Source organism: Nyctibius grandis, chromosome 4 (assembly GCF_013368605.1).
Source record: "Nyctibius grandis isolate bNycGra1 chromosome 4, bNycGra1.pri, whole genome shotgun sequence".
Lineage (NCBI taxonomy): Eukaryota > Metazoa > Chordata > Aves > Nyctibiiformes > Nyctibiidae > Nyctibius > Nyctibius grandis.
In genome coordinates, this window is record NC_090661.1 from 15511259 (window position 1) to 15535883 (window position 24625).

Consider the following 24625-nt stretch of genomic DNA (forward strand, 5'->3'; position numbering starts at 1 on the left):
CAAGTATATACTGGACTTAAATGATTCCGATTTTAATGAGTTTAGCTGGCTTCATTCTGTGCTTGCCTTGGGATCCTGAGGAGTTAAGTCAGTATCATCATCTAGAAGGGGAAAAAAATAAATAGCTGTGAAACAAAACATACACGTAGGCATTCAGCATATGCATAAATCTGTTCAGGCAGCATAATAATCTCAGCACTTTGCAGAGTCAGGAGGCTTGAGAAAGGTGGTTGTATATTAAAGCTGTGTCCTGTACTGTGTGGTTGAAGATAAGCAAAGGGCATCCCCAAAGAAACACTCTAGGCAACTTTTTTATGAAAAGGAAGTTGAGGCATGATTGACTTCTTGCAGAAGCCCACAGTGGGATACCTTTCAGCCTGACCCAGTGAAAAGCCCAACGGACAACAGAGGTCTGGAGCAAATACCTGCTATGGTAATGTGCAGGATATGTATTGGGGGTCTCATTCCCTTTTGTGTTACAGAGCACCTATCTCTGCAAAATGGATGAAATATACCTTTCAGTTTAGTTATTGGGGTTGATACTTTTGTTGGGGAAAGTGATAATCAAATTAGTTTTCTGCAGAGCTCGTGAGACTAAAGAGCCTTGCAGTAATTCTTGCATCTTCTTCACCCTGACTTAGAGCCTTTGCTTAATGTGTCTCTGTGTCCAAGTGTAGGTGAAAAAACAGATTCTCTTGGCTTTTACTACATGTTGGGCTTCATATTTCACCTAGCCTTTAACAAAGCTAGCCTGATCAGTCTGTAATAGGTATAGACTTCTACAGAGTTTGAGTGAATCATTCTGGACATTAACAGCCAGGTGGGTCTTTAGAGGCTTATGTGGTATGTTCCAAGGCTATGTGCTGCTAATTTTATTATCAATGTACAAGTGGTGAGAGAGTAGTGAGAACAGTTTGTGTACTAAAACACAAGAATGTGGGGCTTCAGTGTAGCTATTCAAGTGTCTTAACTATCAACTAGCTGGTACCACTTGGCAGAAGAGCTGCTTTACAGTTCCCTAGGCACCATCTGTTATTTTTTTCCCATTTGTAAAAATTAATGAATTGAAATGGGAAGCTAAAAGATTTGTAGTGTGGAATCTCATATTTCTTGATGGTTTGAGATTTTATGTGCTTTTTTTTTTTTAAAAAAGACCTTATCAGTCCCATCTCATTCAAGCAGATTAAAACAATGTAGAAAGAAAATACCTGGGGAGATATTAGCTCTCAGAATTACAAAGAATCCAGTCATCTAGAGCCTTAGAGCTGGTGACATAAACAGTCATCAGGCAACAAGTTATTTCAAAACAATGTGAAATTTTGTTTAAGCACTTCTTGGAAGGAGAATCAGTCAAGTGATCAGCACAGCTTAACCTTATCTAAGTTTCAGGTGACAGCCTTACTGGCTTTGTAGGTTGTATGATGAGAAGGTCTTCTGAATATAATTTTAAGTGTCTAGTGAGAGAAATGGCCATTCCTGTGAAAACTTCTGCTGAAAGCTGGCAGGGGCAGTGCTGTGAAAGAAACAGTTCATTGGAACACAGAGTAATTGTCAGACAGAATTCTCCTTTAGTTTCAGCATGAAGGAATAATAAAGCTTCTGTCAATATTGTGTAGTAATGTATATACTATGGAGGGTTGTTCTCTTGGCTCTGGTCTGCTATCCGTACCAGCTGGTATTCTTTTATTTTCATCTTCTTAAAAGATTGACAAAATTGTCAATTTATAGCCACTGCTGCTGAGTGATACGCACAGAAACCTAATTTCTTAGTAAAGAGGCAAGACAACTAGATAAGCTACGACAGCACGGCTTTACAATGTAGATGTCTGGCTTCACGATCAGTTCAGGAGAGCTGATTGAGCTGATGAAATATCTCCAGTTATTTTTATAATTTGCTATTTTAAGTGTCATTTTATCATTTCAACCATTGGTGAAAGATCACTGTTGCATTATTATTTAGAGAGGGAAATTCTGAATGTAGCTTTTAATCTTTACACACCACTGTGTGTCCGTTGTACTTGTGTGTCCATTGACAGATGATCTGGTCTGTGTTAATTTAGCATCTGTCAAAGCCACATGGCAGTGTTGAGAGATCCTTGCAGTTCTAGTAATTGTTTTCAATGAGTAGGGCAACATTTGCCCTGTATTAGGCAAGTCTCAGTGAAAGTCAGTGAGAGTTGGATAAAAGCGTAAATCTTTGAACAGAACATCCTGATCTGTTTGCACTGTGAATGGTGCAATTCACAGTATAATTTTGCTGTTAGCGCAACTGTCTGAAGGTATGGATATTTTAACTGAATCTTGTTCAATGCCTCTTTCAGCACTGAAGATGCTTAATATTTTACTATTTCATCATCAGTTATGCCTTCACTGTAGGCAGTGAGACTGAAAAGTGCAGCCTGCTGCACTTCTGCTGGACATTTCTGGACTGCAGCTCAGGGCCAGATCCAATCAATGAGAAATTTCCTCCAGTGAGACTTAGGCTGCTCTCTGACAGAGTGCCTTCAGATATGTCTGTGTATGTTTTGGTACATAAGACATCATGAGACATTAAAGATGCATAACCGAGATGAGGGTAAAATGAACAAATAGTGTGCCAAAAGTGACTGGACCCAATAGTTGTCATTGTTTTTGAATACCTTTTAAATGGTTACAAGGTCTTGCAGTGAAGGAGAGGCTGAACAGAAGAAACAGCAGTTGAGTGCTTCCCCCTTTTCTCTGTAGATGGCAGGGAACAGACAGTCTCTTTATCCAGTCACACCAAGCCAATGTAAATAAGCTGATGTCTCAGAAGCTATAGTATAGAGATTTGAGTGTAGCAGGAGTGGCAGAAAATTCCTTCCTAGAGCAAAGAGAAAGTAGAAGGTGGACCTGATTCTGATGTTTTTCAGCATCTAGCAAAACGAATTACAGGATGCTGACATGATAAAGTTCAGGTCATCTCTTGATCCACCTCTGTGCCTGATTCTGTGTAGTAGAACATGTTTCTTTTTAAAAAAATAAGTAGTGATCAAATTCATTCTGTTAAGAAAATCCTGGTAATCCTCTGTGATTAATAAGCATGCTTTAATAAGCATTCTTTCCCTACTGGCATCAAAAGCCAAAGTACCTGTAGTTATTCTGAAAGGTGGAAGTCCTGTTCTGGAAACTGGTAGGAACTGACTAGTGTTAATCATCTGTCTGGCTAGTTTCCATGTTATTTAGTACAGGTGTATTTGTTACTGTGATATGTTGAAAACATTCAATATTCAATAGCCCTCAGACTTGTGCTGCTTTCCACCTGTATGGTATGGTGTCTAGTTGAAGATCAATACAGTAACAGAAAACATGCAGGAATATTAAGTAGGTTGGGACTTCATTTAGGTACCAACCAGTTTCAGGTCTTGCTTGAATGGAAAAAAAAAAAAAAATCCAGCCTAAATAACATAGAATAAGTGTACTATAGTTAATTTTGATTTTGATGAAAGCAATTAACTTGAATTCAATTCTTAATCTTTAAGCCGTTGTGAAATTGTCTTGTGTAGGCCATGTAGCATCTTTATGTTGTGAAGCTTAAGCACTTGACTCTCAACAGTTTCGTTTTTAGGATTTTAGTCAATTAGCTGCCTTTGGTAATGTTGACACTTAAGTGCCACTGAAGAGGGTGGGTGTAGGTAAGGTAGATGAGGTTGATCTAGGTTTTTTGCTGTATGTTTCCTCCAGACTGAAATGCAGTATTGCTCTTCCTGTTTTTTCTATATGATGTTTTGACTTAGAGAATTGAAATGGAAATAAGGATAAGCAATGGTAGTAACAATAAGCAGGTCAGGCCAGTTGCATGTTGTGATATTGTATGCTTTCATGATGCTGCCTTTCATCAATATTCATCCAGGGAACTTATGAACATACTGCACAACTCCTCTCAGAAATAATGAACTTAAATGCTCTTTTAAATAAAGATTCACTAAATGCTTCTGTCTTCCATTATTGTTTGCCTTTAAATAATTTTGTGTCTTAAATATACTTTAAAAGAACCTAGGTATATCAGAACACTTTAAAGTACAAATTTGGATTTCTGTGCCCTGCGATGTGGATAATTCAGCCTTGTGCGTGAGCGCTAACTCAACATCAGTGGGCCTTTAATTAGGGAGTCTCATGAATTGCAGGTGTCTTTTTACTAAGCTATGTAAGAATTGTTTAAATTTCTCTTTCCAAATCCCACTTTTGAGCTGTATTTGCATAACAGGTTAGTGCTATATTTGAACTTATATATGAAATCATCCAAAATAATAAGTTTTCTTACTTAGATGTAAAGCTGTATGTTTTACAAGTACACTCTGATAACAAGCAAGATACAACTGAAAATTTTCAATCCCCCACTAATTATAGCTTTACTTGCACTCTTATTTAACATTTTCTCCTAGTTAATTATTTAAAAAATATTTTGCTTTTACTTGTAGAACCAGGATGGATCATGTGTCCAATCAGTCAGCCTTATTCTTAAGCAGGACCCCAAGAGGCAAGTGACTCTGACTCATTCAGGAGATGTTTTGGTATATGACCAATTCAAAATTAACCTGCCTTATGCAGATGGTAAGAAATAATACATAAACATGTAACTCCTATCAAGCTCTAAAGCAGTATTTTGATGGCATATGTGTATGTTGTGATACTGTCAATATTGCTAACATACTGAAGTTAAGTGGTATATTGTTAATATCAACATTATTCATTTGTTATGAAATGTTTCACAAATTAACTGCTGTTGTACTCTTTACATTAATGGTAGGAGTTGTACAGTAGCTGTATTGGGCTAATGTCTCTTACGTTAAGATAGAGCATGTTCTGTCTCTAGCGAGTCTAAATGCCATCCCTCACATTTACAACGTTGGTTAGGTCTCTTCTGAGGGGAAATTCTTTTCTCTGATTCTTGAACGGAACAATTTCTTTTCCCTTTTCTGTGTGCAACTCAAGTAAATATAAGTGGAAGGAGCCCTCTTGCCCCTTACAGATAAGCTACAGATTTTCAGACAAAAAATTTTTGTTTCTTTTTCTTTTTGCTTTGAGTTTTTATATCTCTCCCTCTGGAAGATACTACCAAGTACTCTACATACAAATATAGGAGTGTGTTTTCTGTGAGATTCAGTGTTAGCTTCAATGAGAGATTTATATGCAAATCACTAGTACATTTGGTGCGTGTGGAGCCTTGGCTCTTTGGCATGTTGCTGGTGTTAGGATTAGGTTGCCTAAAATAAACGGTCTGCAATGTTATCTGCAGAGATTGATTTGCTTTTAGTTAACCTTTATGAATATTCCAGTGAACCCTGGATGTGTTTTCAAAAAGTGTGGTGACTGTCATAAGTTTCTTGTTTTCTTCTTTAAAGTCTGAATCAGTGTAACCTTTCATGGGAAATCAATGATTAGGGTAAAATAGGGCCTTAATAAGAAAAAGTGTAACTTATGTAAAAATGTTATAAAACAAAAACAGTGAAATGACAAGAAACAAAATGCAAATTACAAGCAGGTTTCCTTTGCCTTTCAACAATCTCTGTTTTTACTCACCAGGATTATTTGAAATACGGAAACTCTCCTCTGTATTTCTTCAAGTAAAAACACACATTGGATTACAGATACTGTATGACAGAGAAGGACTGAGGCTTTACCTTCAAGCTGATGGACGGTGGAAAGATGATACTGTGGGCCTTTGTGGAACCTTCAATGGAAATACGGAGGATGACTTTTTGTATGAATAGCGGCAAGATTTCTATTTGCCAGTATATGAATATCTACAGTTAGAGTGGTAGATCAAGTGTGAACTGAAGCTGAATGGATAGATACCAAGAACAGTTTATTTTGAAGTTTTGTGTTAGTGAGATAGTTAGGTTTTAGTTTGCTAACAGAAAATCTGTAACTTCAACTATAGGATATCAAGCCAGGTTTCGCTTAAAATATTAAAATATAAAATTACAGTGAAATATATATGACTTATAAGTGCCAGTTTATATGAAAAGTTTTGTCTGAAATATGGAGTGGCCTATATAAGGGACTTCCTGCGTCCCTGCAAGCCTCTTTATCTCTTCCTAGCTCCTGTTTTCTGCTGCAAGTTCTAATCTGCGCTCTGACAGAGCCTCCATTGTTCAGTGTCTGCAGGACAGCAATAGGAATTGGCTGTTGCCTGAGCTTCACTTCATTGTAATGCAGTGAAAAGTGGTCAGAGCTGCCTGAGCACCACAGTTAAGATTGCTATTTGTTCAGCTTCTTTGCAGTATATTTCCTATAGATACTAAAGAACAAATTTGCTTCCAGAAGATAGAGCAGCCTAATGGAAATGGGAGGAGAACATGAATTTAGAGCATGACAGAATATTTCTTTGATCAAGGCAAAAAAAAAAAACAACCTTTTTTCTCTCAAAACAGAACTTTTAAATTGAAAATAATAGAAAAAGGGAAACTTTCAATAATAGTTCCCATTTAAACACACAAACAAATATTCTAGTGGATTTTTGAACAATTTCTATCTTAAAGATTAAAAAGTATTATCAGAATGTTGTTTATAACGAGACTAGGAAATATATAGACAGGATCTCAGTGAAGAGATTATTTATGTAAAACTACTTAAAATATTTCTCTGTTTAGAGCAAGTAAGTTTTGTAGTGTATTTTGATGACAGTCTTTGGACTTGCTCTCAAATAAGTGAGAAGTTGTTCAATAGCTGATACTTGTGAAAAAAGCCCTTAAACTATGGCAACTTATGAATTGTGCTGAGACATGACACAAACCATAATGTGCAAGCATCTTGACATGTACACAAAACACCTGATCCACACCAGATCTGGGAGGCTTGCCACAGGCAATGGTGTCTTTTGCAACACCTCCACCCCCAGTTACTTTACCAGAAGTAATACTACTGGTTGTATGCCTAATGCAATCTTTTCCCTGGAGTGTAACATCCCATATTTAAATGCATGGTTTCGATCATTCTCCCTATATGATATTAATGTGCCTTGGTTATCTTGATGAAAGTCTTTCTGTCTTTCAGCTTCTGCTGCCCCTGTGCTTACCTGGGCCTCATGGTTATCTATTCAATTGCTTTTGCAGTTACTTCTCTGGATGCTTGGATTTCTGTTCCTTCCTCTTTCTTGCAGGGACTAGAGAGCCTGGGAAGTCAGCTACCCAGGAACAGACAGGAAATATTAGGTAGAGGAGAGAAAAATGAATTAGATGTCACTGAGGAGGCAGAAGTATGAATAAGGGAGTGTAGACTTTCAGGGCAGTGGTGCTCCCTCCTTCTCTCTTGTGAAAATGAAACTTGGTCTGTTTTGATCTGTCCTTCCTTACAAAGTATCTAATGGCTCTAGAGCAGATCTTCTTTTTTCATTTCTGGGCCTTTGCCTGGAAAGAAAGAGTCCTGAAACTTAAGCTGACTGCTTTACAGGAAAGTACATGAGAATATGGAACAGTGGAAGGGGAGCTTGAATCAGCTCTGCTGAACAGGGTGGTAGAACTGAGACCATTCTGTAAATTCACTGTATCTTTTGTGATTGACTTCTGTTTTGTAAAAGATCTCCGGTTGGAGTAACTGAAAGCACTCCAGAGCTGTTTGGAAACACATGGAGAACTTCATCGGCATGCATTCTTGTTCATGATAGTTCACAAATGGATCCATGTGATATTCATCTGCAGGCAGGTGGGCAGTGAAGGTCAATTGTTATTGACAAATGCATTGCTACTTATTACATCTGTGCCTATTTTCCTAGCTGGATCAGGTAAAGTAATAACCAGTCCTACCCACTGAAAAAATTAATACTTACAGGTAGGATTTGGTGAGTTGAATCCGCTAACAAATCATGTAGTGTATTGTTTAAGTAGAGGCACTTGAAATACTCCCTTTTTATTTGTGGTTTGCAGTTACAATGTGTTAAGTTCGACATGCATTAAAGGTTGGTACATTGGTATTGGTGATGCTGCTACTTAAGATGGAGACTCAGAAGTGTTGTGGTATTCGTTTTTTAAAATACTGAAAAAATGAAACATTTGATTTTGTTGTCTGCTATGGAGGAGAATGAGTAGGAGAAAGATACTTAAGCACTACCAGCCTTTAGACTGAAAGGGTCCAGTTGGGGAAAAATGCTAGTGGCTGATGCAATGAGGACTACAGATGGTCACTAAGACATCCTTTAATAATTATGAACCTTGTAGATCATCAGGTGTATCAATTTCACAGTTCTTACCACTTCTTGTCTCGGACTCCGCATGCTTTTAGGCAAGATACAGAGGTAGAATATTGATTAAGACTTCGCCTGTAATTTCGGCAGAGCTAGGAAATCATCATGTTTTTTGGGTACTTATACAATGTGCAGCTCTAAGAAGCTGCATTCTTGGTAATGAGTTTGGACAGGAATGTAGAAAAAGTGGCCTGTACAGGATGTCAGAGGTTCTGGAAAAGGAATTTTGAAGTCCCAGTTTATGCATCTCTTATTTTGTGGGAAATACAAATTTATCTCTTTCTGGGTATGCTAATATAGCATATTATTTCTTTTGGCCACTATTGCACAATTATTTAATGTATTTAGAATTAAGGTATTCAGTGCTATGTTTGGAACTTCTTATGTAACTATTTGATACTGCTTTTGTTCTCCTGTGCAATAGCACTACCCCAAGCTAGCAGCTCTGGGTGTGGTTGAAGCCTTACGCAACTGAAACAATGAGCAACATTGTTCTTTAAAATGCTGACCTATTGAAGTACTTACTGGGAATGACTTAAACTGAAGAGATATGTGATCCTGTGTGTTTATGAAAGGCACTGGGTAGCGTGTAGCATCTGTTGCCTAACCCACATCCATAAATCAGTTTAAAGATAGGAGGCTGTATGTAGGCACTGTCTGCATATTGTAAAGCTTTTCAAATACCTTAAAATAATTCTCAGAACAAGTTCAAAACTATAAGCAGCTAACTTCTTTTCTGTCCTTCCATACAGTTGTATAGATATCAAAGACAGAAAGATATATCTGGCAATAGTATGTAACCATGATCAGTTGCATTGTATAGAAGACACTTTCTGTTCCAAGTCTTTTTAAACTCCCTTACTGAAACAGTGTTTAATCTGTTATTTGTATAGCCTCTTATGCAACGGAAGCTTGTAGCATCCTTACAAAAGAACTTTTTGCTCCATGCTACCCCTATTTGAGTCCTGTTCCCTATTTTGAGCAGTGCAGAAGAGACACTTGCAAATGTGGACAGATTTGTTTTTGCTCTGCTCTGGCCCATTATGCTCATGATTGCCGAAGATTTGGAGTTGTAATAGATTTCAGAGGAGGTGTCCCAGACTGCGGTGAGTTGCATTTCACTTCTAGTCTTAAACAATTACTGTTTGAGGGCTTTAGAATGACAATCAGGAAATAAAATTAAATGAATATAATCTTTTAAATGAGAAGAGGATTAATTCTAGCACAATCTTTTGTGTACAGGGCAAGGTTCTTTTTTCGTTAAGACAGAATTATTGCCAGTGTTCTTAGAGGATTGTTCCTTTATAGTTGGCTTTCTTTAGTTCTTTTGACTTAGGAAACAATGCAAAGATTTTTTTTTTTAAGTAGTTGGAGGGCTTCAAATGTGTACAGAATTAAAAATACGTCTATATCTCTTTTATGGCTTTGAATATCTCATACCCACGTTGATATTATTTATGAGACATGTAAATAGATTTGTTCTGTTCCTTGTAGATGCTAGGTTTATCTAATTCTTTAAATGAATGAGGTGAAAAATGAAAATGTATTTACCAGTTTTAGCTGGATTACTGTCAACCGCTGCTGTCTGACAATCTCTGTTAGCTTATTGTCTTACTGTCAGTGACACTGAAATACACAGAATGCTTAAATAAGTGTAGAGAACTGGTATTGTTGGTATTTAATTTATGGTGAATTGAAGAACATAGATAGTGTAGAGACAGCCAAAGGTGACATCTGTTATCTGCTCTATAAAGCTTTGCAAGTAGAGGAATGGGATGATAATATTAAATTCTTAGTTTATACAAACTTTAGTGATGCAAAAGATGTTGATAGGACATGTGGTGCCCTCATCTACATTTTTTTAAAATTATAGAATTGGAAACCCTATAAAACAACCCCAAACTGACACCTCTGATGTTTCAGTAGGTTTGGCTCTATAAACAAGGCTGAAAATCTATTTTAAGGAACATTCAAGAATTTAACATCTGGTAGTTTTCATCACATCATGTAATTATCTATGTTGTAATGCATGATAAAGAGGATTTTGGAAAGTTGGTCCAGCTTAAGTATCTCAGGCTGGAGTATCTGTATGTATATCTGAAAAGACTGGCTTGCTTGCAGTCATTATGGCATGAATGGCTGTGTCTACTATGACTGAATGTATCATTCAAACAATTTAGTTTTATTTTGCTTTTCTAGAAGCAAGTGTAGCTTTATTAGAATATATTTTAAGTCATGCTTGTAGGGTTTAAAATATGTGAATCTTTTTAGTATTTCAAGAACTTCAGATGTTTTTTTTTAAGTAGCGCTTATAGGGGGGAGAGAGAGAAAGAAAACTTAAGATGGTATTGTGCATCAGCTGCAAAGTACATACATTTTATTTGTCACTTTTCATCTTTTCTTTAAGATGCTGTGCATTTGCCAAAGCCCATGCACAGGAGCCAAGCATTTTCAGAGTTAGAGGGGGAAAAAAGCTTCAACTGTTTGGTTTCCCCAGTGTAAATCTGGATTAACTGTGCAGACTTCATTGTACTAGTTATTACTGTGGATTTACATCTGTGTAGTTTACACATCGTAGTGCCAAGATAGCAATTTTAGTGGAATTTAATGTAATTGGGAATGAAAGAATAGAGATGTTTATCAGAAAACTGTTGTGAGGTACTTGAGTGTCTTGCACTGTAACTTGAGATATTTGTTTCATTTGGACAGCTCTTTCATGTGGAGATACAAAGGAGTACAGTACTTGTGTATCTACCTGTGGCAGAACCTGCCAAGGACTGTCTGTGCCAGAGACATGCAGCAGTGACTGTGTTGAAGGCTGTGCTTGTCCCTCTGGAATGTATTTGAATTCCAAGACTGAACGATGTGTACATAGGTAGGTAAAGTTGCAACTCTGATAGTCACACTCACTGTTTTAGACCACTGCATTTGCAAGTCGGAGTGAAAAGCTAATAAACATGTAACCTTGTAGATATTATGCATCTGTAAACTTGGCTGGATCTTAGAATTGTCCAGAACCTTTGTGTTGGTCAAAAATAGCTCTCTTTTAGTACTGACACTCATCCAACACCCCCAAAGCTAGTTGTTACATATTGTCTGGTTTTTGGTATATAAGAGATACAAAAGATGTCCATTGTTGTGTAGAGGTTCTCCTTTGTTACTGATTTGGTTTGGAATGTGCTCAAGTTATATGACAGTATTGAGATCAATTCTTGTATTAAAAAAACCCAACCAAACAAAAACCCCAACCAAACCACAAAAACCCTACCCAACCAACAAACCTCACCAAAACCAACAAAGCAACCAATTGAACTTTGAACAGCAATGAAGTCAATGGGATTTTTTTTTCTTCCTTCAGTTTGAGTTAATCACCATTACATGTTTTTCCTCTACTCCAGAAATGAATGCCCGTGCTACTTTCAAGGAATTGACTATCCCCCTGGAGAAAATATTATGACATCTTTGGGCAAATGGTAAGATACAAAACTGTTTTTCCACCTGACTAAATTGTGTCTCTTTTTTGAAGAGCTCTGTCAAATCATTGTGGCTAGCCTGTTGGGTTTTTTGTTGTTGTTTTGGTATTTTTTTTTTTAATGAAACATACAGAATAAACGTACATCAGTTTTCTATGCATGTTTGGAGAGAGCTTCTTTAGAACTTAGGTTTTCAGGCTGCTGTGCTTATAATCCAATATACTGAAGTGCAACGTAGAGAGAAAAGCCACTACAATTTTGTAGATCCCTACTAATGTGGAGAGCTCCAGAAAACCCCAGACATTTCTTGACTGTCCATTCAAGTCTGTTCAGCTAGACCTTCATTGCTATTCTCCTTCCCTATACCAGACTGTAAATCCATTTATAAAAAAAAATAAAGAATCTATCTTCCGCTAGTATAAAATCAGTGTAAAAGAGCAATGTGGCTTTATCAACTAAGAAACAACACAAATAACTGTCAGCTACAGACAAAGGTAAATAAGCATCTCTGCTTTTGTTCCTTACACTGATCATGTGATCATCCACAAATGTATTTTTTTAGAAGTTACTATAGGTGAAAATCCTCTTTCAGCTGATTTCAGTGGAGTTATTTGGGATCCAGCAGCTTATGTTTTATGTGAATGTGTTAATTAAAATATATCTACTGGTTTGTAACTACTAGTCTTAAGATAAAAGGATCTCCTAAGAGATCTATATTTCCTATTTAGTCATGATTCTTGCTTGCTGCATTTTAACAAGACTGCATACAGATCTGTTGAGAGGAAATGCTTTCAAACATGGAGGTACAGACTGTCAGCTTCTCTGAATTACCTTGTGCTAAATAATACATTAGGAATCATGTAGGACTGTGTGTGTATTTTTTTCCAGTTCATCCGCACATAATGTATTGTTTTTTTTATCTGTCACTGTATTTTTTTTATTAGAAACAATTATGATCTTTATGCTCTTTGTCCTTTTTCTTCTTAAAAACGTCCTCTTTGGAACTTTCGCTTTCAAACTGGAATTTCTTCTCATGTTTCTCTATGGAGGAGCCTCTCTTGCAAATGAATGGGAGAATAGTGCTGGAGTTCATGGGCTCAGGTTTTCTAGTGAAGCACAGGACCTGAAATGAAGCCAGTGCTGCTACGTTTTTTCCCTGACAATGAGTTGCTATCAGATCTGCTACCATTTTGTAAAAGTACTAGACTATTTTGGCTGGAATTAGACAGGAGCAGACAGTATTATGTTGCTCAGTGCTTCCCTGTGTGCAGTATCTTGTTAGGGTTGAGTTTTATGCAGTTTGCTTGTTTCTTTGCTGAACTCTGTGATGTAGGGGAAATGTGTCTGTTCCTGTCTGTGTAATATTTTGCTTGTGTGAATGGGTATATATGCTACAAGCTTTATAATACACTAACTTAAAATTTTTATTTCTAATCTTGATTAGCATAGAGTTGTTCGAATATTTTTTTAGGTTCTGATTGTGAACTGTAGTTCCAGTTGGTTCTGATAATAGTCCCAGAAGGTTGCTATTCCAGAATCCTATCATATTGCTGGAGCAAAATTAGTTTGAGACAGCATGAGGATAAAAATTAGCAACTGCATCACTGTTTCCTTCTGTGAGCCAAGAACACTAAAATAATTGAAACATTTCTTCTTTTATGAGATAGAAATTCATGATATTGTGAGATGTCTTTAGATGGATAGTTTGTTCATGATCCATGTTAGGAGCGGTTGAGAAAAGACAAAGTTACCAATCTACTGTTTGCTTGTCATTCCGGTTCGGTACAAAAACTCGGGAAAAGTCATTCCAGTTCAGTACAAAAAATTGTTGCACTCACAACAGCTCGTGACTGTATTATGTTCAACATTGAGGTTTTACCTTCAACTGTAGGATAACTTAAGAACTGTTGGTATATCACGATTTTCACGTAAACTAGTAGCTTGCTTTTCAGCAGAGTTTTAAGCTGATGGTGAGGAAAATGGAGCATTTATAATAGTGTTAAGAATGTTCATGCAAGAGTACATACCCAGAGCTTGCTGTAGCATATATGTATGTGTGTTTAGGGTTTTGTTTTATTTTGCTGCTATTGCTCATTGCATTTTTCTTTTAGATTGTTATGTACAGGGCTTGGTTTATTCTTACTGCACTGATGTCTTTGGAAGCAGTATAGTGTTGTATTCCTGTATGTATTTTTGTCGGCCCAGTCATTTTAACTTGTAGTAATGTAATGCAGAAAGCAAAAGTTTGAAGTGTAATTAATATTCTTTGTGTTAAGGCAATGCACGCTTCATCCGCAGTTCTAATGTTCAATGCAAACATTTATACAGTTATTTTGTATTGATTCATACTTAGTGCTTCATTATTAAACAGAAGACGTTAATATTTTAGATCTTCCTGGCTCTCATTACATCTTTATGTATTTTTATTGCAGTTATTGCAGGGATGGAGTAATGAATTGTGATAACAACATAATAGGTGAGTGAAGAGAGAGAGGGAAAAGATACTTCAAGTCCGATGAATATGTATCTTCCAATCTCTGTGAAACCCCTTATCTGTGGTAGAAGATTGTGCAATATGTACAAATGAATAACTTGCAGGAGGGAATCTGTAATTTGGGAATTCTATATTTGTGTGATTGAAAGAAAGGCTGGTGCAAAGCAGCAGCATAACTATTCCAAATACTGTTAAATCTGAGCAAATTTTTTCTCAGTGCTTTAAAATACTAATTTTTTTTAGATTAGTAATGTAAAGAAGCTTAGCTGCATGACAAACAGCAGAACTTCAGTAGGACAAACAAAGGTTACCTTTATATTTCTTTTGTCGTACTTAAGTAAAAGAATGTAACAAGTGCTTTTTCTACTACAGTATGTTTTATATTTCATTAAGTATTATAGTCCATACTGTTATGATGCTCCTTCAGTGAGAAAGACTTTTATTTGAGGCTTCAGTTCTAGAATTGCCAACTCTTTGGCCTTTAGCAGAAATTTGTTCCCCATGCACTTGAAGGTGGTGGTTGTACTGATTTGAGAACTGTTCAGAACCTGCCTCCCTAATAAATTAATAAACCCAAGCAACCAACCAAAACCACTTTAAAACACTGCCACCACTCTGGGCATTTCTGTTACATATTTGCAGTATGCTCAGCACAACACAGAGGCAATTGTGCAATAGATTTGTTTGTAATCAGTGGCTCCAGCATGGAAAGTAAGGTCTAGCTCTCAGATCTTTTCTTAATATTTTTTTGCTTTCTGTTGATTTCTGTTTCTCTGTTGGTAGTACTTTGCATTTCTGTTTTGGAGGGCTGATTCCTGACTAACTGTTTAGAAAATCACGTCCCTTACTAAATGAATATATTTGTTTCAGTATTTTGTATGAGACTTATAGTAGTTCTATGAAGTTAACTACGCTCAGGAGAGACAGGCAATTGGATGTAACTGGTATTACTAGATGTTACGTGTTTGTACATATTCTCAATCTAAATCTATTGCACACCTTTATGGAACACAAAATTTCAGGTATGAAGACTAATGTGTTTGTCAATTTTTTCCCCCCCAGCACACAGCTGCCCAGTTGGACAGATTTACGTTAACTGCAGTAATCCACAAGTTGATCCTGAACTCAGCAGAGAGAGAACTTGTGAGAATCAGCTGCTAAATCTCACTTTCTCAGCACACCTTCCTTGTGTTTCAGGTTGTGTCTGCCCACCGGGGTGAGTACAGACAGATTTGCATCTTTTGGTGCACAAACATAGATGACTACCTTAAGTAGGATTGAGTAATTAATTCTGCTGAGGACATACCACACTTCTACATGGAGAATTTGAGGTGTCAAGGGGTGAGCATCCAACCTTGTGAAGGCTTACCACACGACAATAAGGGCTGTTGAAGGCATAAGAAATGGTAAACCAAGAGGCAGGTGGAGCCAAAGGTCTAATACCTCACAATAATAAAACCAAAATAACAGGAATATAGAAAGGGCATTGAAATAACTTGATCCAATCCCTGTACTACAGCAGAATCATGTTTACCTAGATAACTTTTCAGATATCTAACATCTTATTTGGACATTTCACTGAGGGAGGCATGTTTCTTCAGTCGCAGGCATTATTTTCAGTCTCTTCTCCCTCAGAAGGATATTTTAAGTCTCGGGGATTTATGCTGAAAATGTGCAGATGAGCTGTTGTCATGTTTTGGAATCAAGCACTGTATTGCTGAGAGATTTTGGATATAAAAATAGTAATTATGTGTTTAAGTTGTGTTGCCTTTGATGGGATTTAGTCTCTTAAGCACATGGCTTTCAAGTTTTGAGTATTGTCACTCTAAAATTACTGTTTATGCCTTGAGAGCCTTCTCAAAATGAACAGTAAAAGCCAGATCGACAGTCAAACTGGGTTGAAATAGCTCAGTTGAAGTCTGTGGACTCATACTCATTTATGTGTAGTTTTTTCTGTGTCATGGTAAAAGATTGCTACGCAGACTTCTCTTTTTTTACCTTATCATTCAGAAGCATGAAATGTCAAACTGTTCACATGAAATGGAACCTGTAATTAGTCTGATTCACAAAATGGTACCATGGTGAAAAAAGTGCAGTGCTGAGATAGATTTTTGAAATGAACTGGAGGCAGACATTTTCAGAATTGGAAAAACTCATCCTGTTGGACCTGGCTGATACCCCTCAAACCCAATGGCTACCTTTAGCAGCACTGTATGACAGGCAACTCAGCAGAGAATAAAAAGTTTGTGATGTATTTTGCTGTGCATGACCTCTGAGATGGTGAACTTTTCTGCTGGTACCTGGTATAAGTTAGTTCTGGAATTTAAGCAGTGAAACTGTTTTTTAGCATTGGAAGGTGTCAAGTGTTGGTGATCCCAAAGCTCTGATAGGTTTGTATAGTTACATGGGCAGAGTTTTATGATTTCCTAGAGACAGAAATACAAAATTAAGAAGTTCTGTATTTACCGTAACTTTGGCAAACTTAATTCTGTTCTTCTGTGGCTGTACAGGGCCTGTAGAGATACTGACACAAACTTTTTTGTTGTTTTTTGGAGGGAGAGAGGCTTGTTTGTTTTGTAGGACTTTATCCTTAGTGCTTAATGTAGAGCTAGGAAACGGTGTCACAAGCCTATGATTTGAACCAGGAATATCAGTCTGTACTGATGAAGTAGAAATGACAAAGTGTTTCTTTGTTTCCATGTATTTAATATATAGTACCTGGTTCTGACTGACAGGGAAGTGCTTATGCAGTGTTTGAGGGACACTTCCTTGAAAGGCGAGGAATCAAGTTTCTAGGTTCTGCCAGTCCTTCCATGTGAAATGTAACATGACAGCATCTTGCTTCTGTGATCACAAACTGCATGGTTTGGAATAGAAGGTGTAATCCAAGAATCATATGTATTTATTTAAAAATAAATTGAGAATCACTGTAAATGCTGTTCAGTTCTTTCCATTATAGAGTTACTTGCAAGCTAGTCAAATCTAGTATCTTTTAAATATTTGACTCGTGTGGTCCTGTACTGCATATATATTTATATTTTTATTTGAGATTGCTTTAAGAAGAATTAAGATGGTCCTGAAGGTGTGTGCTTTTGGAAACTCAAGAGACTTCTGCTCTGTATTAACTGTGCAGGTTTTCTATTTAGACAATTAATCTTAATGTTCTAGTTATTTTAATAATAGTTGCTTTTGGATAGAAGCTGTTGAATCTGAACAGCCCTAATATTTTAGGTCAGTCACTGAATTCACACTCTAATGATTTCTATTGCAGATTGACCACATGAGTCAGAGCAACACAGTAAGATAAGCAAATTATTGAAAGAAAGATGGAACAAATACCATTACCTTCAAACAGTATCTTATCTTCTGTTCATGACAGTTCAAGTAGTGCAGGATTCAAATGCACTGTGAATTTGTGCAACTTCAAAATCACCTTTCTAGGCAAACAGTTCTTACTGGTGAAATATAAAACTGAGGTGACCTTATTCACTTTACAAGGGTAAAACAGCCATGGAATTTCTTTGATCTTAGCATTAGTTCTTCACCTGAAATAATTAGTTTCATTGCTTTATTTGTGCTTTTATTCCTGTTCAAGTTCTTGCATCAGTTTAGCTTGATTCATTATCTGTCAGTGAAGCTGACTTAAACAGTAATGAAATTAGATTAACGTGTTTGATTTTTGCTTGCTTTAGATAAACTAAAGAATAAAATCTTGGTGTAGAAAAGTGAATATGCCACAGTTAAGAAATGTGTCTAGGAAGCTGCATTTTTTCAGGAGGAAGGATCTTTCCAATCTGTTTAGTGGGATGATTATTCTTCAATGATACCATGAAAGATACTTAACATAGAAAGAGAGGGAAAGAACCTGTTTTTGCAGAGAGTGGTGTTAAGATTTCAAGAGGGCAATGTTTTTATTTTGCAGTCTATTTTTCTAGTATCTGGAGAGTCTGAAATATTCTTTCAAATACTTCACGATTTCTACCATTCCTTCTTTGTTGTGCTTAAGAGTACATTCTAGTGGAACTTGCATGATATGGAAATTAAATACAAAATAAGTAAATCATAGTGAAAAGCAGCAGTTGTCTCTGAGTGTGATTCACTTGACCTCCTTTTTTGTCTGCAGTGAATAAATCAGATGCAAGTAACTATGCTGTAAATATTTAAATTTACAGATCATTCACATTCTATGGGTTACAGTTCTTACAGTATAAAAACCATGATCATATACTTTCCCTCTGATTTAGAAGTGGTTGAGGTAGAACACTAATTCCCCTGGAACACACATTCTAATGTTGTTCCACCCTGCTTTGCTGACATATTTAGTGATTTGTAAAATTTTATTTGTGTGTTTTCTTACTGGTTTTAATCTGTCACTGCTGAAATGTCAATTTCCTAGATTTCCATGCTGCATTCTAGAAAAACAAGTAATACTCTTTACAACACAGTTTGTAATTTTTCAAGTTCAATCTTGAATTACATTTTCTGCTTCTGGGTTGCTATGATTCAAATTATTTTTCTGTCTTAAACTATACAAAATGTGCATGATTTTACATGAAGACAGTGTCTTTAATCAGATTGCAGAAGAAAGAAAGCGAAAGAAAAAGAGAGAAAAAAACAACAGTATCTTCCTATATTTCTGCATACTATGCAACATGTTTACCACAAATGGATATATGCTGGTTTGTGCTTGTCCTATTCCATTAGTTTTCCATGGTCTCCAGTCTGACGGATAATGATCTCTGAAACAGCCAGCTTGTATTCATTGTTCCTTATAGCCTGCTCTTATTGTTGCTGTCAAGAAAAACAGTCACTTTCCTGAAGAAACTTACTTGTGTTTTCTCACTTCCCCCATTGATGTTGTTTTGCCCTTGAGTGCAGCATGAGTTGGATTTGGCTGTTCTATACTTTATATAGTGTACGGTGTAAAAAAAAAAAACACCAACAACCCCCCCCTTTCCCCCCCCAAAAAAACCCCAAAAAAACCCCACTGAACAAAACTGTGCTGTATATAGCTTTTCAAACTGACAGCTGAGGGTTAGCTGGACTTTTAGTGGCTGCTTGGTACTATGTTGTGTGGGTGTATGTCTGGGAATTTATTAGCCGTATCACTGCAGCAGAGAGACCATGATCATGTTGCACGTGTAATTATTTTGCCTAGTTCAGCAATACTGCTTTCCTGCTACTCTTGTGTGATCCAGTAACAGTGGTGAACGATTCATGTAATCCTTGGGGCTGCAGGAATGGACAAGACTCCGTACCACAATGCCAAGGATCCCTGGAAGGGATTTGCAGATGCTCCCTTTGCATTGTCCTGGGAGGCACACAGAAATGAAAAAGGACTGAAAATTTAACACAGGATTTAAAGGATTACCCTACAATGCTTTTGAAATATTGATTAATTGATCTGAGAGGTAGAACGTGTCAGTATTACAAGTTTATCTGTGTGGATCATGATATAGAACATGCAGATTCTACTGGATATAATTAATCCCGTGTCCTTTAATAAGCCGTTTTCCCCCCTCTCTTAATAGAAGGCCCCTCAGAATAACCAAAGGGGTTAATTTTTTTTATATATAAAAGTACTAGAAATTACAGAACTTACAACACTGAGTAACATGAACAGCCCTGCCTCATCATGGGAGCAGTGGAGTTGTCAAGGTGCATGAACTAAACAATATTAGTTCAGTCCAGATAAGCTGCACACCCTGAATTCAACCAGTGATGTCTGTTACCTGTGCTAAGCCTATTTTTACCAATTTTGTGGTTTTTTTCTGATGGATTTATTTTAAATAGATCAGCTTCAAATAGCACTTTGAGGTTTAAAGAGAAGACAAATGTATCTTTATGGTTATAAGGTGAAGACTGAAGTTGGGCAGGTAGTTTCTGCTCCTTGCTTCCCAATGCTCTGAAATAACCAACAAAAAAATGTTGATTCAATGAAGAATGTATTAAAATTTGTCAAACTTGAGTACGTATCATCAAAAAAGCAAAAATTGAGTAGATATGAACAGATTTTTTTTTTTTGTAAAGGGAATTTTCTTCCTTATATGTGAGCTTTTAGAAAGTATAACTAAGTGCATCTTCTTAAATCTCCCTACTAGAAGAGAAAACTGAACATTAGCAATACACATGCTGTATGTTTTTTATCCATTCATTGTCAAGCACCTCATTTGAGAAAAGCTACCACAAGAAAAGTGCTGTCATCTGTTCGAAGACAGATGCTTTTATTTGGACTGACTCAGTTGAATTGTTTAATAATATACATTAGTGTTCATTTTAGATCATGTTATCCATTCACATTTCCATTAACTGAAATAGTTAATAATTTCTATGTATATTATACATTAATTCCATCTTGCTGTAAAAACCAAGAGGCCCTCCAGCCCTTAAATTGAATAATAAATACAAATTCTGAGGGTTATGTCAACATCTTGCAATACATATTGCCCCAAATGCAAATAGTAATTATTTCTACTACTTCTGTTACTACCATCTACTGTGTTAGCTACCTATTAGATCTTCCACATTTTTTCCCTTTTATGGTTTTGTCCCCTCTATAAGCTAAATTAATTAAACCACCCCCTCCACACCCCCACAAAAAAACCCAAAAGACAACCCACAAAAAGCTGAGGTTTTATTTCACCAACTTTACAGCTATGGATTTCTGCAGGTGTGGCTTGTGGTTGACACTTCACAGAATAGAAAAAGTTAACTGGGATTTTAATTTTCTTGGTACCAAAGTATATGCAAATTTTTTCCAGATTCCAAACACTTCCAAGTTGGCACAGTGAGTTATAGTCATTAAGACATCATGGACATTTGTGGGGCCAGGTTTTAATGCTACTGTTCCAATATCCCCCCCAGTTTCTCTCTTGAACAAGTGGTGTGAAGTTACGTGGCCTTTCCAGACTGGACACCATGTTCTCTGGTGTGGTAGGACAAGACTCCACTTCTGCAGGCAACTGTTATAATCTGTGACAGAGAATACTCTCATGCTGAACCTGAACTCTACTAAATTTGAGCCAATTTACCCTAATAAGAATTTAAGTGTTTCTTTTTTTCATGACTTATTACTCTCATAAAATAGAGCTATGAAAAGATAGTAAACTGAAAGCTCTAGTATCCTGTAATTGTAATGAAGTTTTGTAACTAAGAAAGGAATATCGTGCCAGGTTTTTCCTCCAAAAATTTCTAAATAATCACTGTATTTCTGAAGTGGTGTACTGTATCAAATGACATGTAAGGAGCTTAAACACATTCTTGAAAAGTTTTCTTAAAAAAAAAAAAAAAAAAGAAAACTCATCACTTTATTTTTTGGGTTTGTTTTTATTCATTTGTAATCTCCACTACAATTCAAGCAGGTACTTGATCTAACTGTAAAAAAAAAAATGGTAATATTATTTACTGGCACTGGTAAATAAGTTCACTAAGCCACCAGCTTTGATTGAATCATCTTCCATGTTGAAAACTGTTTCAGCTATAAAACTGTTAGTCGCCTGGCACATAAATTATCTTTTTACTACAGATTAAGAATTCAGAGGCCAGGACTATACTTTGACATGTATCTGCAAACACACATTCATTCCCCAAAAGCATAATTAATAAAAAATATATGTTAATCCCCCTAAAACGTACAATTCTCTTCAGAAGAACAAGTGATGATATATCAGGGACAGCTAGTATTATCCTCTTGGCCATTCACAAATGGTAATTCTTTTGGTATCTGTCTTTCCCATGGAGTCCTGCCTTACATGATTTTTAGCACTGAATTGCACCCACAGTACTCTTGAAGAAAATGGTACTATTTGAGGGCATGGAGAGAGAGGTTTTAAGCCAGTGTGTTTGATTAAAAATATTTGAACTTTAAAAAAATTGAGTTATAGCCCTGAAGTGACGTATGGCTTAGATGGCACAGAGAGGTATCAAACATCACACCAATACAGTGGCAGTCCAGGCACTTCTTATTTGTGAAATAGGCTGGAACAAAGTACAAACCTCAACCTTCCTTTCCCTCACTCTTGGGATATGTGCTACTTGATGATGAGGCAGTGTGTACCACTTCTTTATACAGCTGTGAGAGCTACAGGTGGTCTCTGAGATGAGCCCTACCCTTATAGCCCTGATGGGACTGTGAGCAGGGTGGGAGAGGCCCCTGCTTTGAACCCCCTTTTTTCTTTCTGACTGTCTTCAGTCCCTGCCTCCTTCTTCTGTTCCTTCCTTACAACACAAACTAAAAAAGAAAATGGCTATGGGGGGCGGGGGGGAAGTGCTAATGAAAGTGTTCTTACCCTTGTTCTTTCAGTCACTTTGCTTAATTTTGTAGTATTTTTCTGCTTAAAATGAGAGACATCAGGACAGAGTCCATCTCTTGCTTTGCTCTGATGTTGCAGCAAAGCTTGTACCCAGGTTTTATGCAGCTCTGAGTATTACACTCATGACTTGTGAGATAATTTTGCCCTCTTCTGTCCGCAACAATCAGTAGAAGGTGTGTGGAGGCAGGAGCTTCTCTCAAGGAGACTTCAGAGGAGGCATAGGCAATGGATGAGCCAAATTTTTAGAAGCCTCTATGGAAAAGGTTGCTGAATATGAGAATCTAGATGAAATCCTGTCATTCTACTTCTTGCTCTTGTTTTTCTTACTTTCACCTACCTTTGGTCTTTAAGTGGCTACTACTGTTTCTGTGAATTTTCTTTATTAGGGCCCACTCTGTTTAGCACCAGCAGGTTGCTGATGGTAGAGCTGAATGTAGGGGTGTTTCCCAATCCAGAGTGAAAGTGTAGGGGTCTGACTATCTCAGCTGAAGCATCAAAATCAGTTGTTACACTGATACAGAAGGATACAGCAAGGATACTAAAAATACTTAAAGCATTCTGCAGAATGCCTGGTGCTTGGCAAAGTTACTTAATATTTCTTTATAATAAACTAGGGAGGCTTGCAGGGGGAAAGAAGAGGTAGACTGTAAAAAGCTCCCCAAACAAGTAAGAAAACACTCAGCAGGAATATAGTAACTCTCCCTATCTAGACAGTGAATGAACTACAATGAAGCCATTGGGTGCTACAGTAATGTTATCAACATCTGCTGTAAAAAAATCATTCATCCTGTTTTCTGGTTAGGGAAGTCATGGGTGGTGGTGGAATTCTGGTATTAGAAATGTTACCTGCTGCTTATTTAATTCTTTTTACCTCCCTTAAACTCTTATTACAGACCTTTGTAGGAAGATTTATGAAACCTCAGAGAGCAGATTTATTGTTGGGGCAAAAGTGTTCATGGCTGCATAAATCAGTTGGCAGTAGGCTGTTGCCCAAGGGAGGGGAAAAAGCTATGCAATACACAACCTATTGAAAACTGCTCCAGTGGGGGTTGCGAGAGAGTTACTCTTTAGACTGTTCTGGTCCAGATTTGTGGGCTTTACAGAAGCAAAGAAGTGTGTGTTGACTCACAGGAGACACGTTGCTTCTAACGATGCCTTTACCAAGACTTTACATATTTGTGTGTATGTGAATGAACAAAGCTATAGATAATAATAAGATAGTAATAACTGAATGTTCAGCATGGTGAAGTGTGATAGCTATCATTGTATCTTTGCAGTTCATTGTAGCTTGGACAGTAAGTATAGGTGTCAAGAAAAATGTCTGATACTTCAAAGGGGAGCTGTGCAAGGCCTTTCTGTAGGGTATTTGTGGTGACTTCTTAGATCATTGAAATCTATCCATTTGCTTGGCTTTACAAGAGAGAAAGCTGTTATCACTTGTTTTAGCCAGGGTAATAATGTGAGGAAAAAGCTGCATTTAGTGTTACCTTGTCAGTGTGATGCTTTTTGTGTCTTAGTGTGCCCTGTTCAGTTCTGAGCAGCTTTAAACCAGTGAGAATTTCAGTCTCACAGCTGATTGTCTTCAAGTGACATAATACTTGAAATAAGTGTGGATTACAAAGAACATTTCACGTACCCTGGGGGAGAATTATTGTTTTTCGGTTTAATGGGGGAGGAGTTTTTATGATGTCTGCACATTCCCATTAAGAAGAGCTGCGGAGTTGTAAATTTCTGTCTGATAAATAACACACTAAAGAAGAGTCTAAGTCATAGTACACAAATTACCAGTTCATTAATATAAGTAAATAAAATGTTCCATAATAAATGTAATGATGAAATTTTTCCTTTTCGATACCAGGGAAACAAGAGTGCAGTGCTTTGCCCAATTACAGTGCTAAACATCAAAAACGCCAAATCTATTTTCTTCAGAAAACTGTTAGGAACACAGGAAAACCTGTATAAAATTCATATTACTACAGAGAGGTGCTGGAATTATAAACTAACTTACCTTGAAAAATAAAAAAAGGTTATCAGCCCAACAGTACCATTTTAAGAGACTGTTCATTTCACAATACAAATAGATTTCAAAACTTAGCTTGCAGAAATAAGGGTAATTGTAGATTGTATGGTGCCTGTAAGAAAC

At 36.8% G+C, this 24625-nt stretch overlaps 1 protein-coding gene across 1 annotated transcript in view; it reads left to right on the forward strand.

Annotated features, from left to right (window-relative positions):
- Positions 1–24625, forward strand: part of OTOG (otogelin) — a 106674-nt gene that overhangs the window by 24584 nt on the left and 57465 nt on the right. The window contains exons 16-23 of the mRNA XM_068399159.1: positions 4440–4572; positions 5545–5722; positions 7541–7665; positions 9097–9309; positions 10913–11078; positions 11602–11676; positions 14109–14152; positions 15233–15386. Of these exons, the coding sequence (XP_068255260.1) occupies positions 4440–4572; positions 5545–5722; positions 7541–7665; positions 9097–9309; positions 10913–11078; positions 11602–11676; positions 14109–14152; positions 15233–15386 (1088 nt within the window). The remainder of the gene's footprint in view (positions 1–4439; positions 4573–5544; positions 5723–7540; positions 7666–9096; positions 9310–10912; positions 11079–11601; positions 11677–14108; positions 14153–15232; positions 15387–24625) is intronic.